General features: G+C 44.3%; 1 protein-coding gene across 2 annotated transcripts in view; it reads left to right on the forward strand.

The window, feature by feature from the left end:
* The window catches only part of LOC120927609, a 48,847-nt gene that overhangs the window by 17,315 nt on the left and 18,113 nt on the right, over positions 1-13,419 (forward strand). For both annotated transcript variants that reach the window (XM_040338399.1, XM_040338398.1), the window contains 3 exons: positions 2,700-2,783; positions 3,040-3,130; positions 10,501-10,619. In XM_040338399.1, the coding sequence (XP_040194333.1) occupies positions 2,700-2,783; positions 3,040-3,130; positions 10,501-10,619 (294 nt within the window). The remainder of the gene's footprint in view (positions 1-2,699; positions 2,784-3,039; positions 3,131-10,500; positions 10,620-13,419) is intronic.

The raw sequence follows: 13,419 nt of genomic DNA on the forward strand, positions 1-13,419 counted from the left end.
AAGGATCACCACCTCAATCTAGAGACATGCCTCTCTTTGATAGAGAACTGAATGACAAAGAGTTACCTTAAACTCAACGGAGCAAAAACAAAACTTCTCCTGTTTCACGTCAAACGGAGGAATCGGCATGCAACACCGTGGATACCCCCGCCCATTCTGGGCAAAATCATCTCCCCTAGCGCCAAAGTCAAAAGTCTCGGGGTCATCTTCGACTCCGACATGACAATGGACGCACAAATAGGGTCGGTAGTCAGCGGTTCTCATCATCTGCTGCGCCTACTACGCAGACTGACTCCTTTTATTCCCAAAGAAGACATAGCGGTCGTAGTGGGATCAATTGTGAACTCCAGACTGGACTATGCGAATGCCCTTTACCTCTCGGACTCCCAAAGTACCAAATCGCTCGTCTGCAAGTCGTTCAAAATACGGCCGCCAGACTTATCACTGGGAAAAAGCCCTGGGAATCAATCTCACCTTCACTAAGAACCCTTCACTGGTTGCCAGTAAAAGACAGAATTGCTTTTAAAGCACTCTGTCTAACCCATAGATGTATCCATGGGAATGCTCCCCATTATCTATGCGAAAAAATAAAAGCCCATAATCCCAATCGCGTTCTGCGATCCACCAATCTAAATCTTCTTCAGATACCGAAAGCCAACTACAAGTCCAAAGGAGATAGAAGATTCGCGGTCCAAGGTCCCAGACTATGGAACGCTTTACCAACCAGCGTTCGGTTGGAGGAGAACCACTTGGCCTTCAGGAAAAAGATCAAAACTCATCTCTTTTGATATCAAAAGAGACCGGTACATCAAGCGCCCAGAGGCGATTCAGTTCGCATGTGTCGCGCTATATAAGTTTCTCATTCATTCATCATACAAGAACATAGAACATCACCACAGAATATACAAAGTCAATGATACTATATATAAAAGTGTAGCGCATATTTTTGTAAAAAAAAAGTCAGTTAACAACACATATCAAGTGTTATAAACATACATATATATGAAATCTTAATTTCAGTGACACCAAGTGACTGAGTGTGATCCGTGAAAAAAACGAATCAGTCCTCTATTGTGACCACACACAAATAACAGTCCAAAAGTGCAGAAAAAACTGCAAGGTTGAAATGAAGAGTCCCACATGGATGTGACCCTCTCTGTGAAAGGATAGAGACACAACCATGATGTAAGGGGGAGGCTTACCAGATGGTGTTGACGTGGTGAGGTTTATACCACCCAAGTCAAAACCGGCTTATATAATCAGTCAGCAAGATGAATCCAGCTGGTCCTGAATCCACATATCAGTCGGCACCGCAAATTCCAGTAAACCCCAGGAAGTATAAATACATGTAGTCTTGTTGGAGCCAGAGATACGGTAACCACATAGCATGCGTAATGGGAAAAAGAAAACTCACATAGTGTGATACCATACAAGGTAGTATTTATTAAAAAGATTAAAAAATGAACAATCACATTTGGAAGAACATCATAGGCATATCACAAAGTGCAAGAGCGATGTGTGTGAATGGGTCCACCCAACGCGTTTCAACTAAACCGTCATCATCTGGACCCCAGATGATGACGGTTTAGTTGAAACGCGTCTGCATTGACCCCAGATGATGACTGATTTAGTTGACATGCTTCGGGTGGACCCATTCACACACATCGCTCTTGCACTTTGTGATATGCCTATGATGTTCTTCCAAATGTGAGTGTTCATTTTTTTTATCTTTTTAATAAATACTACCTTGTACGGTATCACACTTTGTGAGTTTTTTACCCATTACGCATGTTATGTGGTTACCGTATCTCTGGCTCCAACAAGACTACATGTATTTATACTTCCTGGTGTTTACTGGAATTTGTGCTGCCGACTGATATGTGGATTCAGGACCAGCTGGATACATCTTGCTGACTGATTTATATAAGCCTGTTTTGACTTGGGTGGTATAAACCTCACTGAGTCAACACCATCTGGTAAGCCTCCCCCTTACATCAGTGGTGGTGTCTCTATCCTTTCACAGAGAGGGTCAAATCCATGTGGTACTCTTCATTTCAACCTTGCAGTTATTTCTGCACTTTTGGACTGTTATTTGTGTGTGGTCACAATAGAGGACTGCTTCGTTCTGATTTTAAAAAAAATTCACGGATCACACTCAGTCACTTGGTGTCACTGAAATTAAGATTTCATATATATGTATGTTTACAACATTTAATATGTTTTGTTAACTGACTTTTTTTACAAAAATAAGCGCTACAATTTTTCATTTTCACCAGTTTTTGCTTTGTCTCAGCTGTGTTGGCAGCTAATTTTTGTGTTCACCTATTGCACAGCGCAGTATATTCCATATATATTTTAATGCTACTCTATATGATCATGCTTGCTTACAAGTAAAGTATTTTAATGCAGTGGTGCTAAATCAAGTAGTTAATATGTTGCCCTCTCTGTCCTGCCCCCCTCTCGCTCTGTCCTGCCCCCTCTCTCTCTGTCCTGCCCCCCCTCTCTCTGTCCTGCCCCCCTCTCTCTGTCCTCCCCCTCTCTCCTGCCCCCCCTCTCTCTCTCTGTCCTGCCCCCCCTCTCTCTCTGTCCTGCCCCCCTCTCTAATGCTACTATATATGATCATGCTTGCTTACAAGTAAAGTATTTTAATGCAGTGGTGCTAAATCAAGTAGCTAATACGTTGCCCTCTTTCCTGCTAGGTGTGCCAACGAGAACTTATGCAGAAATATGCAAAACAACCAGAAGCTTTGGGGATTAGCGAACTCCGTCAGTATGCAGCAGAAGTAAGTGAAATATTGCAAGAAAACTGTGTGCTTCTTGTGTTTTATACTAAGAAACACATTAACATTAAATGGGTAGAAATACAGAAAACTTGCAGTATTATAGCATCAGTACATTAGTATACCTTGCTAGTGTTATATTTCTTTGCTTCTATGCTGCTGGTATAACAGTTGTTGCAACCCATGCAGTTTCTGCAATACCGCTGTAAGTAATTAGCAGGTACTTTGACTAAGCAAGTCTTTATCCTGTCCTGTTCAGATCCAAACAAGCCAAAAAGCTGCAGTCAGGATGGGAGTGTCCAATCACATTAGCCGCTTTGAGATCCCCATGGATATTAAACTACTTGAGAGTAAGTTGAAAGCAATAATTTATCAAAATTGTCAAATAAACAAGAGAAGAAGGAAGCACTCTGCATTTACTACCTTTACTGCTATTTTTGGACTGGGGTATGCAGGCTCCAACAGAGAAAGTGAGCTTGTATTCACACAATATGGTACATGACCGGGACACAGAGGAAGAGATGAAGATTTTTCTGAGTTGTCTCCATTCTTGTTACAAATTTGCCTCGGGACCTAGGCCTCAGGCCCCGTACTCACGACCAAACATGTCTGCTGAAACTGGTCCGCAGACCAGTTTCAGCAGACATGTTTGGCCGTGTGTAGGCCCGAGCGGACCATTTTCGGGCCGATCGGACAGGTTTCCAGCGGACAACTGTTTCCTGGACTTGCTTTAAAACAGTCCGCTGGAAACCTGTCCCCCCGACATGTACGGTCGTCTGTACAGACCTACCGTACATGTCCTGCCTCCCGCCATCCCTCGCATGCGTCGAATGACTTCGACGCATGCGTGGAAGCATTTTAAAGGCGGCCCGCCCACGTCGCCGCGTCATTGTCGCGGCGACACCGCGTCATTGACGCGGCGACACCGCGGACACGCCCCGCGTATTGTTTACGCGCGGACTTCTGTTCGATGGTGTGTATAGCCATCGAACAGAAGTCCCCGGGCAGTCCCCGGCCAGACATGTCCGATGGAAACGGTCTGCAATCTAATATACTGTACTGTATATGTGTGTGTGTGTGTGTGTACCGATGGTGAGATAATAATAATAATGAAATAATAACAACAATATAATTATTATTGGTGATATGTCTCTCCAGCTGGACAAGGAGATACGCATGTCATAGAGCATATTAACCACTTGCCTACCGGGCACTTTTACCCCCTTCCTGCACAGGCCAATTTTGAGCTTTCAGCGCTGTCACACTTTGAATGACAATTGCACGGTCATGCAACACTGTACCCAAAACATTTTTATAATTTTTTCACACAAATAGAGCTTTCTTTTGATGGTATTTAAACACTTAAGAACCGCTGCATGTACATATACGTCGACAGAATGTACAGGTACGTGATTGTGCCTGTACGTGGGTCGGGGGTCCAATCGAACCCCCCCCCCCCGGTACATGCGGCGGTCCGGTTTGCTGTGGGAGGGATGAGGGCGGCCATTCGTTTCTGGCCACCCCCTCGCAATCGCTCCCAGCGAATCACCTGCTTCCCCTGCCTGTGAACTGTAAACACAGACAGGAGGAAAAGAAAGTCATCTCTCCTCGTGGCAGTCTTTTCGTCCGGCGAGAGGAGAGAAGACATCTAACAGTGAGTTACACCAAACAGCACACTAACACCAGTACACATAGGCACACTAACTTCCCCAGTCACCCCCCGATCACCCCCCCCAGCCCCCAGTCACAGTGTCACTGATTGCAGTGATCATTTATTTACTGATCACTGCATTTAGTGTCATCTGTGACAGTAAAAAGTGTCAGTGACATTAGCTTTAGGTCCAGGGTAGCCCCTGGAGAAGCAGCAGAATGTATTTTGGGGTGTAATTCCACATATGCCCATGGCATGCATGAGCAATATATAATTTAGTGACAACTTTTTGTAAAAAAAAAAAATTTGGTCATTATTCATTATTGTGTGCGCCATCTTGGCATTTTATGGCCTTCAAAACTGTGATAGGTAGTGATGCATTATGTAGGCCTCAGACATGGAGGGGGCAGAGAGCCGGACTCTGCATTTAATCATTCACCTAGGGTGGCATATTTATTGTTAACGTAGTGTTCCATATTTCATAAAGCCCCCGTCCACAGGCCATGTTACCCGCCACAACACATTTGTGGGGAAGTGACCCATGTCCCCTCAACATTGGAATAAGCTGCTTAGAAAATACAGGTGTTTGGAAGCTGGCAGTGGGTTATAGGGGGAGGAGGATGACAGGAGGTAGGGTTTTGGCAAGGTGGCAGTGGGGTGCCAGGTGTGATGAGGATGACAGGAGGTAGGGTATTAGCAAGGCGGCGGTAGGGTGCCAGTTGTGATGAGGATGACAGCGGGTAGGGTGTTAGCAAGACGGCAATGTGGTGCCAGGTGTGATGAGGATGAAATGACAGGGGGTAGGGTGTTAGCAAGACGGCAGAAGGGTGTCGGGTGGGATGGACATTTTTGCTGATAGCTGCATGTACAGTGGTGTTATCTAATTTATGGGAATCACTGCCTAATGACATCCACTATAGCCATACCTCCCAACATTTAAAAAGTCCACTGCGGGACATTGTTTAAGATTTAAGTTGTTGAGTGGGGGGGGGGTTGCCGCAGTTCGGGTGATGCCGGTACCTTCAGCTGACCTTTTCCTCCTTCTTCGTGCTCCCCCTTCTTGCACAGCTTCCGGGAAAATTAACCCGTTCGCAGGACTGCGGGAAGATGCAGTCTGTGCGGAAAAGTCCCACAGAATCAGTGCGGGTTGGGAGGTATGACTATAGCCTGTGTCCTCATGCTTTTATGGGAGAAGGAGCATCCATCAATCAAGATGTGACATCTCACCCACTGTGTTCTCTTTAGTTACAGGGCATGGAGAAGCAGGGAAGAACTGGGCTGCGATTTAGGATCTGTATACACACCCAAATGTGTGATGTCAATACCATGTGACCTGACTAGCTCAGATCAAATAGGAAAAGTTCTCTCCAGCAATAGAGACCAAACTGAGCATGTGCAGCCTAACCCTACTCACTGTCTTATCCAGACTTGTCCAGGAGGACAGTGCAGAAAAGGGGATGATCTGTGCATACACAATCAAACAGCCTTTGTACACAATGCAAAGGATTAATCCCTTAGTTTTCACAGTGAGTATAACAAGCATGCTATTCTGCATATACAGACTGGCTTTACTGTTGTGGGTTTAGTAACACTTTAAGGAAGGGATTCTGAAAGCTAGCATCTTTAATAACATGAGTTAGCCAATAAATGGTTACACTAAAAATGTCCTGAACAGTAAATCACTAGTAAGTAAAAAAGATTTAAAGTGATACTAAACCCATACTGTCATGTCTATTTCTGTATATTGATGATGGCACTGTAAATATTGTAACAAAAAAAGTACCTTTTTCCTAATCAACATACAGCTGTCACATGACCTAGCTCTTTCCCAGCCTGTCTGCAGAGAAACATAAGCTGGAGGATATTTTAGTCCTCTGCTGCTGGTCACACGTTCGAATAAAAAAAAAACAGCTTTTTTTTTAATTGTCATACAAATATATATTTGAAATCAAATCTGTATTTGGCAATAACATGGTGTAGACGGATTTCTGCCAGTCACAGGCTGTGTCACACCCCTTCCAGTCTAATAAGAGGAAGATGAAGCCTCCATCAATCTACAGGTAATATGCCACCCCATTGTGTTTAGCTGGTTAGTGGGCAGGGAGTGTGTTGTCATTTACCACTGTGTATACACCCACATGTGTGATTCTATAGTCACATGGGCTGCTCAGATGTGATGGGGAGAAAATGCTCAGCATAGAAATTCACTGAGAACTAAGCATGGGCAGAACTGCCAACACTGCTCTGCAAAATCCCTAGCTGCGTTGGAGACTTGGACAGAAGGTGGAGATAGAGAGCAGCAGGATAAACCAGGATTTTAGCAGAATACAGAAAACAAATCTTATAGTGACTGAGTGAGAATGAACAGCATATAATACACCATTTATTGATAGTTTTTTCTGATGTGAATATAGTGACACTTTAATCCCTGGTTGTCCAGTTGTACACAAACCTGTAAAAAAAAAAAAAAAAAATTCTCTTTTCATTGGTCCTCCTGCAGGACCAAGTCTTAACCTGACTTTATTCATCATGTACACACGGGCCGAATTTCGGGAGACATCGGCCAGTTCAACAAAAAATCGTCCGACATTCAACCCTTGTGTATGTCAGTCTGTCCAACAGAAGCCGGCCGTTCAGTCAGACGAGCATGCTGGAAAACCTGCAGCCGACCGAATCACGATCAGCGCTTTCAGACAATGGTAGAAAGCGCTCATCAAAGTGTTCTGGCGGGGGGGCCATGTCAAAACACAACACCTCATCGGCTCCGACCGGGGCTGTCAGTTTCTTTTTCGTTCAACCCAGCGGTAGTGTAGTGTGTACCAGGCATAATTCCCAGTCTTTAGTATTTCTCTTAATTCTCGATATTTGTTGTATAAACAATCCTCTAAGGAAGGCTTTAAGCGCATCTCAAGTTATCCCTGGGGATATAGGGCCAGATCCACAAAGAAGTTACGCTGGCGTATCTAATGATACGCCGCGTAACTTCTAGGATGCTCCGGCGTATCTTTTTTCTGTATTCAGAAAACAAGATACGTCAGAATTTTGCTAAGATACGACCAGCGTAAGTCGCCTACGCCGTCGTATCTTAACTGCATATTTACGCTGGTCGCTAGGGGCGTGTACGCTGATTTACGCCTAGAATATGTAAATCAGTTCGATACGCCAATTCACGAACGTACGCACGGCCGTCGCAGTACAGATACGCCGTTTACGTTAGGCTTTTTCCGGCGTGACGTTACCCCTGCTATATGAGGCGCAGCCAATGTTAAGTATGGACGTCGGGCCAGCGTCGAATTTTCCGTCGATTACGTCGTTTGCATAAGTCGTTCGCGAATAGGGCTGTGCGTCATTTACGTTCACGTCGAAAGCATTGGCTTTTTACGGGTTAATTTGGAGCATGCGCACTGGGATACTTTCACGGACGGCGCATGCGCTGTTCAAAAAAAATGTAATTTACGTGGGGTCAAGATGAATTGACATAAAACACGCCCACATCTTAGTCATTTGAATTCTGCGCCCTTACGCCGACACATTTACACTACGCCGCCGTAACTTATAGCACAAATTCTTTCTGGATACGGAAACTACGCTCTAAGTTACGGCGGCGTAGTGCATCTGAGATACGCCACACCTGCCTAAAGATAGGCAGATCTTTGTGGATCTGGCCCATAGTGCCTACATTCAACTCAATCAATTCCTTTAGGGATACCAATACCACTTCTGGTGTCTTAACTCCAGCCAAACAGGACTTAGCGCTAGTTCACACCAGATGCAGTTCCGTGCGCTTTTTTTCTGCACTAAAAATGCATGCACAGTGTTTTCCATGTGTTCCAATGGCTCTAGTTCACACCAGTGCAGCCAGTTTCCGGTACAGAAAATAAAGTAGAGCATGCTGCATTTTTTCTTCACAGAACCGTACTGGAACGTAGCAAATTGTATCAAAAATGCACTGAAACTGCGTGTGGTGTGAACGGTAAGCAAAAACGTATCCAGAGTGCATTTTTGTGGTGTGACCTGGCCCTTACTCTCCAACTGTACTGGTGGACGGCCTCCTGTGGACATGTTTCTGGTAGTGTCAGTATGGTCAACGCTGTATCCTGGCCTAGGCCAACAAGGCCCAGGCCTAGGGCAGCACTTTGCATGGGGGCAGCACGGAAAGAGTCCCCGCCGGCTTGTGCTACACTATTAGTGTAGCGCCAGTTTTATGGGGCGGACTGGGCTGAGAGTCAAATTAGTCTAGCGCCCCCATAAAGTGGCCGCATTGCTTCCGGTATGCAGGCGGCTGGCATTCCGCAACTGTAGGGGAGACGCTGCTTCTAATTTAAATGTCCTATCATCCTGGTCCTGGACCACAAACCTTCCTCACTGTGCTATGTTTTCTGCTGCACCATTGACATGGTTATATCTTCTTAGTCCTCTCCATAAAATTATCAGAAATTTGTGCTTAAAGTAGCACTATAGGCAACACTTTTTTTTATAAGGGAAGGTTATAGCCCCTGTCAGTTTATTTTTTACCATCCCTGTCCCATTGAAGAGATTTCCCCTCATTCCCGCCCCATAGCCAAACAGGAAGTGAGAGGAAATCGATGCAAATTAACTCGAAAATGTCAGGGCTTAAACAGAAATGGGTGTGGCCTTGACAGGAAGGGGTGGGTCATATTTAAATTAGGGGGTCACGAGTTTAGTCAAGCCTAGGGCAGCACAAAACCTAAATACACCACTGATAATGGTTCTAATTTTGTCTTTGCAGACATATTTCTGGTTATCTCAGCTATTTCTTATGTTTTTTCTTTTTGGACAATTCTATTTTCCAAAACAATATTTTTTTTTACCCTCTGTGCTTGTAATTATGTTTTCTTGTATTCATGTGAAGGGAAGGCCAACACAAACTAAGCAACCATTATTCACCATTAAATATTTCTTTGTCATCACACTGTGTGAGATTTATCCAGCGATACTTTAGTACAGGGATGTCAAACTCTCATTGTGGGCCGCATCAGCATTATGATTGTTCTCAAAAGGGCCGGTTTTATCTGTAAGATTAAAAAAAGGGGGGATAGGGTTGGGAATTTGCATGAGGCATATGATAGAACTACCACAGGCCTCCATCCCTGTAAATGAATAGAAGGGGGGGGGGGTTTTGGGACTTTAAATGAGATGCGTTTTTAGCAGTATGCGATTAAATATATACATGGAATATAAAAAATGTTTCCATAATAGCCAGGCTAAAAGTTACTAACCAAAAAAGCACTAAACCAAATCAATCTGTCTAGCTGTATGCATTAAAAACAGAGGTTTAGTTGCATGTATTTGCAAATACCTGTGTGAGCTGCAGGCCCCGTCAAGGCACTCTGTGTACTGCAGTCCTAACTATGTATTTTAAAGTCTCCTAAATAGGAGCACAGGAATGCTAATCAATAGATAGGGGGGCAGGTGATCACCTGACCATGCCCCTACCTATAGTTGATCTAGCAAAAAAGAGCACTGGAAAAACAAAAGAAATGCAAGAGTGGAACCAAACATGCCTACCAAACCAAAATCCCACCAAACTAAAGGCGGACCACATCAACCTGGGTCAGCTAGTCAAAAAATGACAATGCATAATTAACTGTCTGTGGTGGATCTGTGGAGGCACTTTATTCCACTCCTGAAACGCATCTCCATCCCTGGATAGTGTTAAAAAAAGGGGGGATAGGGTTGGGACTTTACATGAGGCAAAAGATATGGTATCTGTAAGATTAGATGTGCAGCGCACCCCCTCCCCTTACATTAGATGTCAAGAGCCACCCCACCATCAGAAGTTGAGTCCCCCACTCTCCCTCACATCACAGTGCACCCTCCTTTCCTTATGCTGCTGCTGGGAAGAAGCTGGATGCATTGCTTGAAAGCAGAAAGTAGGGGTCTGGAGGAGGACCAGAGGAGGGCTGGAGCTGCAGGAGAGGTGCGAGGGCCACATGAAATGGCCTGGAGGGCCAGGTTCGGCCCGCAGACCTTGTGTTTGACACTTGTGCTTTAGTTTATTTCAATGATGTTACTTTTGTGATATTTTGTGCCTTGTGCTCTTTTTAGATACGACTGTTCACCAATACCTCAAAACCTACTGCCGAGTATGCAAGAGACGACAGACATTTTATAAGAAATTCTTTGATAAATATGACCGAGATAAAGATGGGATGCTATCTATCATGGTATGCATTATGCATTTAGATTCACATTGATGCATTACATTTTTGTTTCTAAAAGCAACTACAGTGATATTTTCAGTTAAAATAACTTGACTTGTGTGACATTTTCTAGTAATAAAAAGTGATGTCATGCAGGGAAATGGTAATTGACAAGGTAAGAGAAATGCACATTGCATAATAAATTAAACCTTGCAAGTTCCTGGTCCCAACTTGTGGTCCAAGGGCCACACATGACCGTTTGGTATCTGCTGTACAGCCCTTGGACCCCAGTACTCTGTGATGGGAGTGATAGCACTGATTTGTAACTAGCCTCATGTAACATGTCTCCAGTCTCTCCCTGTCTTTTGAAGGCTCCAACCAAATCTGTAGCACATCCACAGTTTCTGACCACCGTATATATCTGCAGTCTCTGAGGCCGGGATTCAGAAAGGACTTACGACAGCGCAGCGCCATGTATGCTGTCATAAGTCCTAATCCCACCCGTCGTATCTATGCGCCTGATTCTTAGAATCAGTTACACATAGATATCCATTAGATCCGACAGGCGTAAGTCTCTTACACCGTCGGATTGTAACTGCATATTTTTTCTGACCGCTAGGTGGCGCTTCCGTCAAATTCCGCATCGAGTATGCAAATTAGCTAGATACGCGAATTCACGAACGTACGCCCGACCGACGCAGTAAAGTTACGACGTTTACGTTAGCTTTTTCCCGGCGTATAGTTGCCCCTGCTATATGAGGCATAAGTGCGGCGTACCAATGTTAAGTATGGCCGTCGTTCCCGCGTCGAAATTTGAAAAAGTTACGTCGTTTACGTAAGTCGTCCGTGAATGGGGCTGGACGTCATTTACATTCACGTCGAAACCAATGACGTCCTTGCGGCGTACTTTGGAGCAATGCACACTGGGAAATTCCACGGACGGCAAAAAACGTCAATCACGTCGGGTCACAGTTGATTTACATAAAACACGCCCCCCTGATCCAAATTTGAATTAGGCAGGCTTACGCCGGCCGATTTACGCTACGCCGCCGCAACTTACGGAGCAAGTGCTTTGAGAATACAGCACTTGCCCGTCTAAGTTGCGGAGGCGTAGCGTAAAGCGGATACGTTACGCCCGCACAAATTTACGCCACTGAATGTGAATCTGGCCCTGAGAGTCCTCTTTAGCTTTACATACACTGAACATTATGTGTGACCCTTTGGTGATGTTAAGAGTCTTATTTGATTCCCCTATACTTCACAGGTTTACAAGGAAGTGTGGAGTTAATAGTTGACTTGAGGGTTTTCTAACCCTAAATGACCTGACCTCTAAAATAATACACTTTACCATGCAGGTAAATGGTATTGCTAGCGGATTATATTTTAGTCAATGAGTGCCATTGCCATCTTATTTCCAAACATGATTCATATTTTTATCTATTTAGCCTTTTTTTTACGAGCAATAGTGATGCTTCAGCCAAAAGCTGTCTTTCAACACACTTTTATTTACTAATAAGTCTAAAAATAAATAAGGATTCTACGCTCACCGGCCACTTCATTAGGTGCACCTGTTCAATTACTTGGTAAAACAAATCACTAATCGGCCAATCACATGGCAGCAACACAATGCATTTAGGCAGCCAGACTCGGCAGAGACTACTTGCTGAAGTTCAAACTTAGCATCAGAATGGGCAAGAGAGGGGATTTAAGTGACTTTGAAAGTGGCATGGTTGTTGGTGCCAGACAGGCTGGTCTGAGTATTTCAAAAACTGCTGATATGCTGGGATTTTCACACACCACCAATCTCTGTGAATCAAGTTTACAGAGAAGAATCGGAAAAAGAGAAAATATTCAGTGATTGTCGGTTGTGTGGATGGAAATGCCTTGTTGATGTCAGAGGAGAATGGGCAGACTGGTTTGAGATGAAAGACGGCCAACAGTAACTCAAATAACCAGTCGTTACGACCAAGGTATGCAGAATACCATCTCTGATTGCTCAACACATTGAACCTGGAAGCAGATGGGCTACAGCAGCAGAAGACCACATCGGGTGCCACTTCTGTCTGCTAAGAACAGGAAACTGAGGCTACAACTCGCACAGGCTCACTAAAATTGGACAACAGAAGAGTGTAAAAACTTTGACTGGTCTGATGAGTCTTGATTTCAGCTGCGACATTCAGATTGTAGGGTCAGAATTTGGCGTAAACAATATGAAAGCACGGATCCATCCTGCCTTGTATTAATGGTTCAGACTGGTGGTGGTGGTGGTATTTTATCTCCCCCACCCATTCTTAGTACCAAATAAGCCACGACCTACCTGAGTATTGTTGCTGACCAAGTCCATCCCTTTATGACTACAGTGTCCCCATCTTCTGATGGCTCCTTCCAGCAGAATAATGCTCTAATGTCACAAAGCTCAAATCATCTCACCATTGGTTTCTTGAACATGACAATGAGGTCACTGAACTCCAATGGCCTCCACAGTCACCAGATCTCAATCTAATAGCGTACCTTTGGGATGTGGTGGAACAGAAGATTTGCAGCATGGATGTGCAGCCGGCAAATCTGCAACAACTGTGTGATGCTATCATGTCACGATGGACCAAAATCTCTGGGGAATGTTTCCAACACCTTATTGACGCTATAACACAAAGAATTTCGACAGTTCTGAAGGAAAAAGGGGTCCAACCCGGTACTAGCAAGGTGTACCTGATGATAAAGTGTCCGGTGAGTGTAAATGTATGTTTACATCTTAAAGCGGGGGTTCACCCAAAAAAAAAAATTAAATTTTACACACTTTAGATCAACCATAGTAACGGCATTT

Source organism: Rana temporaria, chromosome 2 (genome assembly GCF_905171775.1).
Source record: "Rana temporaria chromosome 2, aRanTem1.1, whole genome shotgun sequence".
In the NCBI taxonomy this organism is placed as follows: domain Eukaryota; kingdom Metazoa; phylum Chordata; class Amphibia; order Anura; family Ranidae; genus Rana; species Rana temporaria.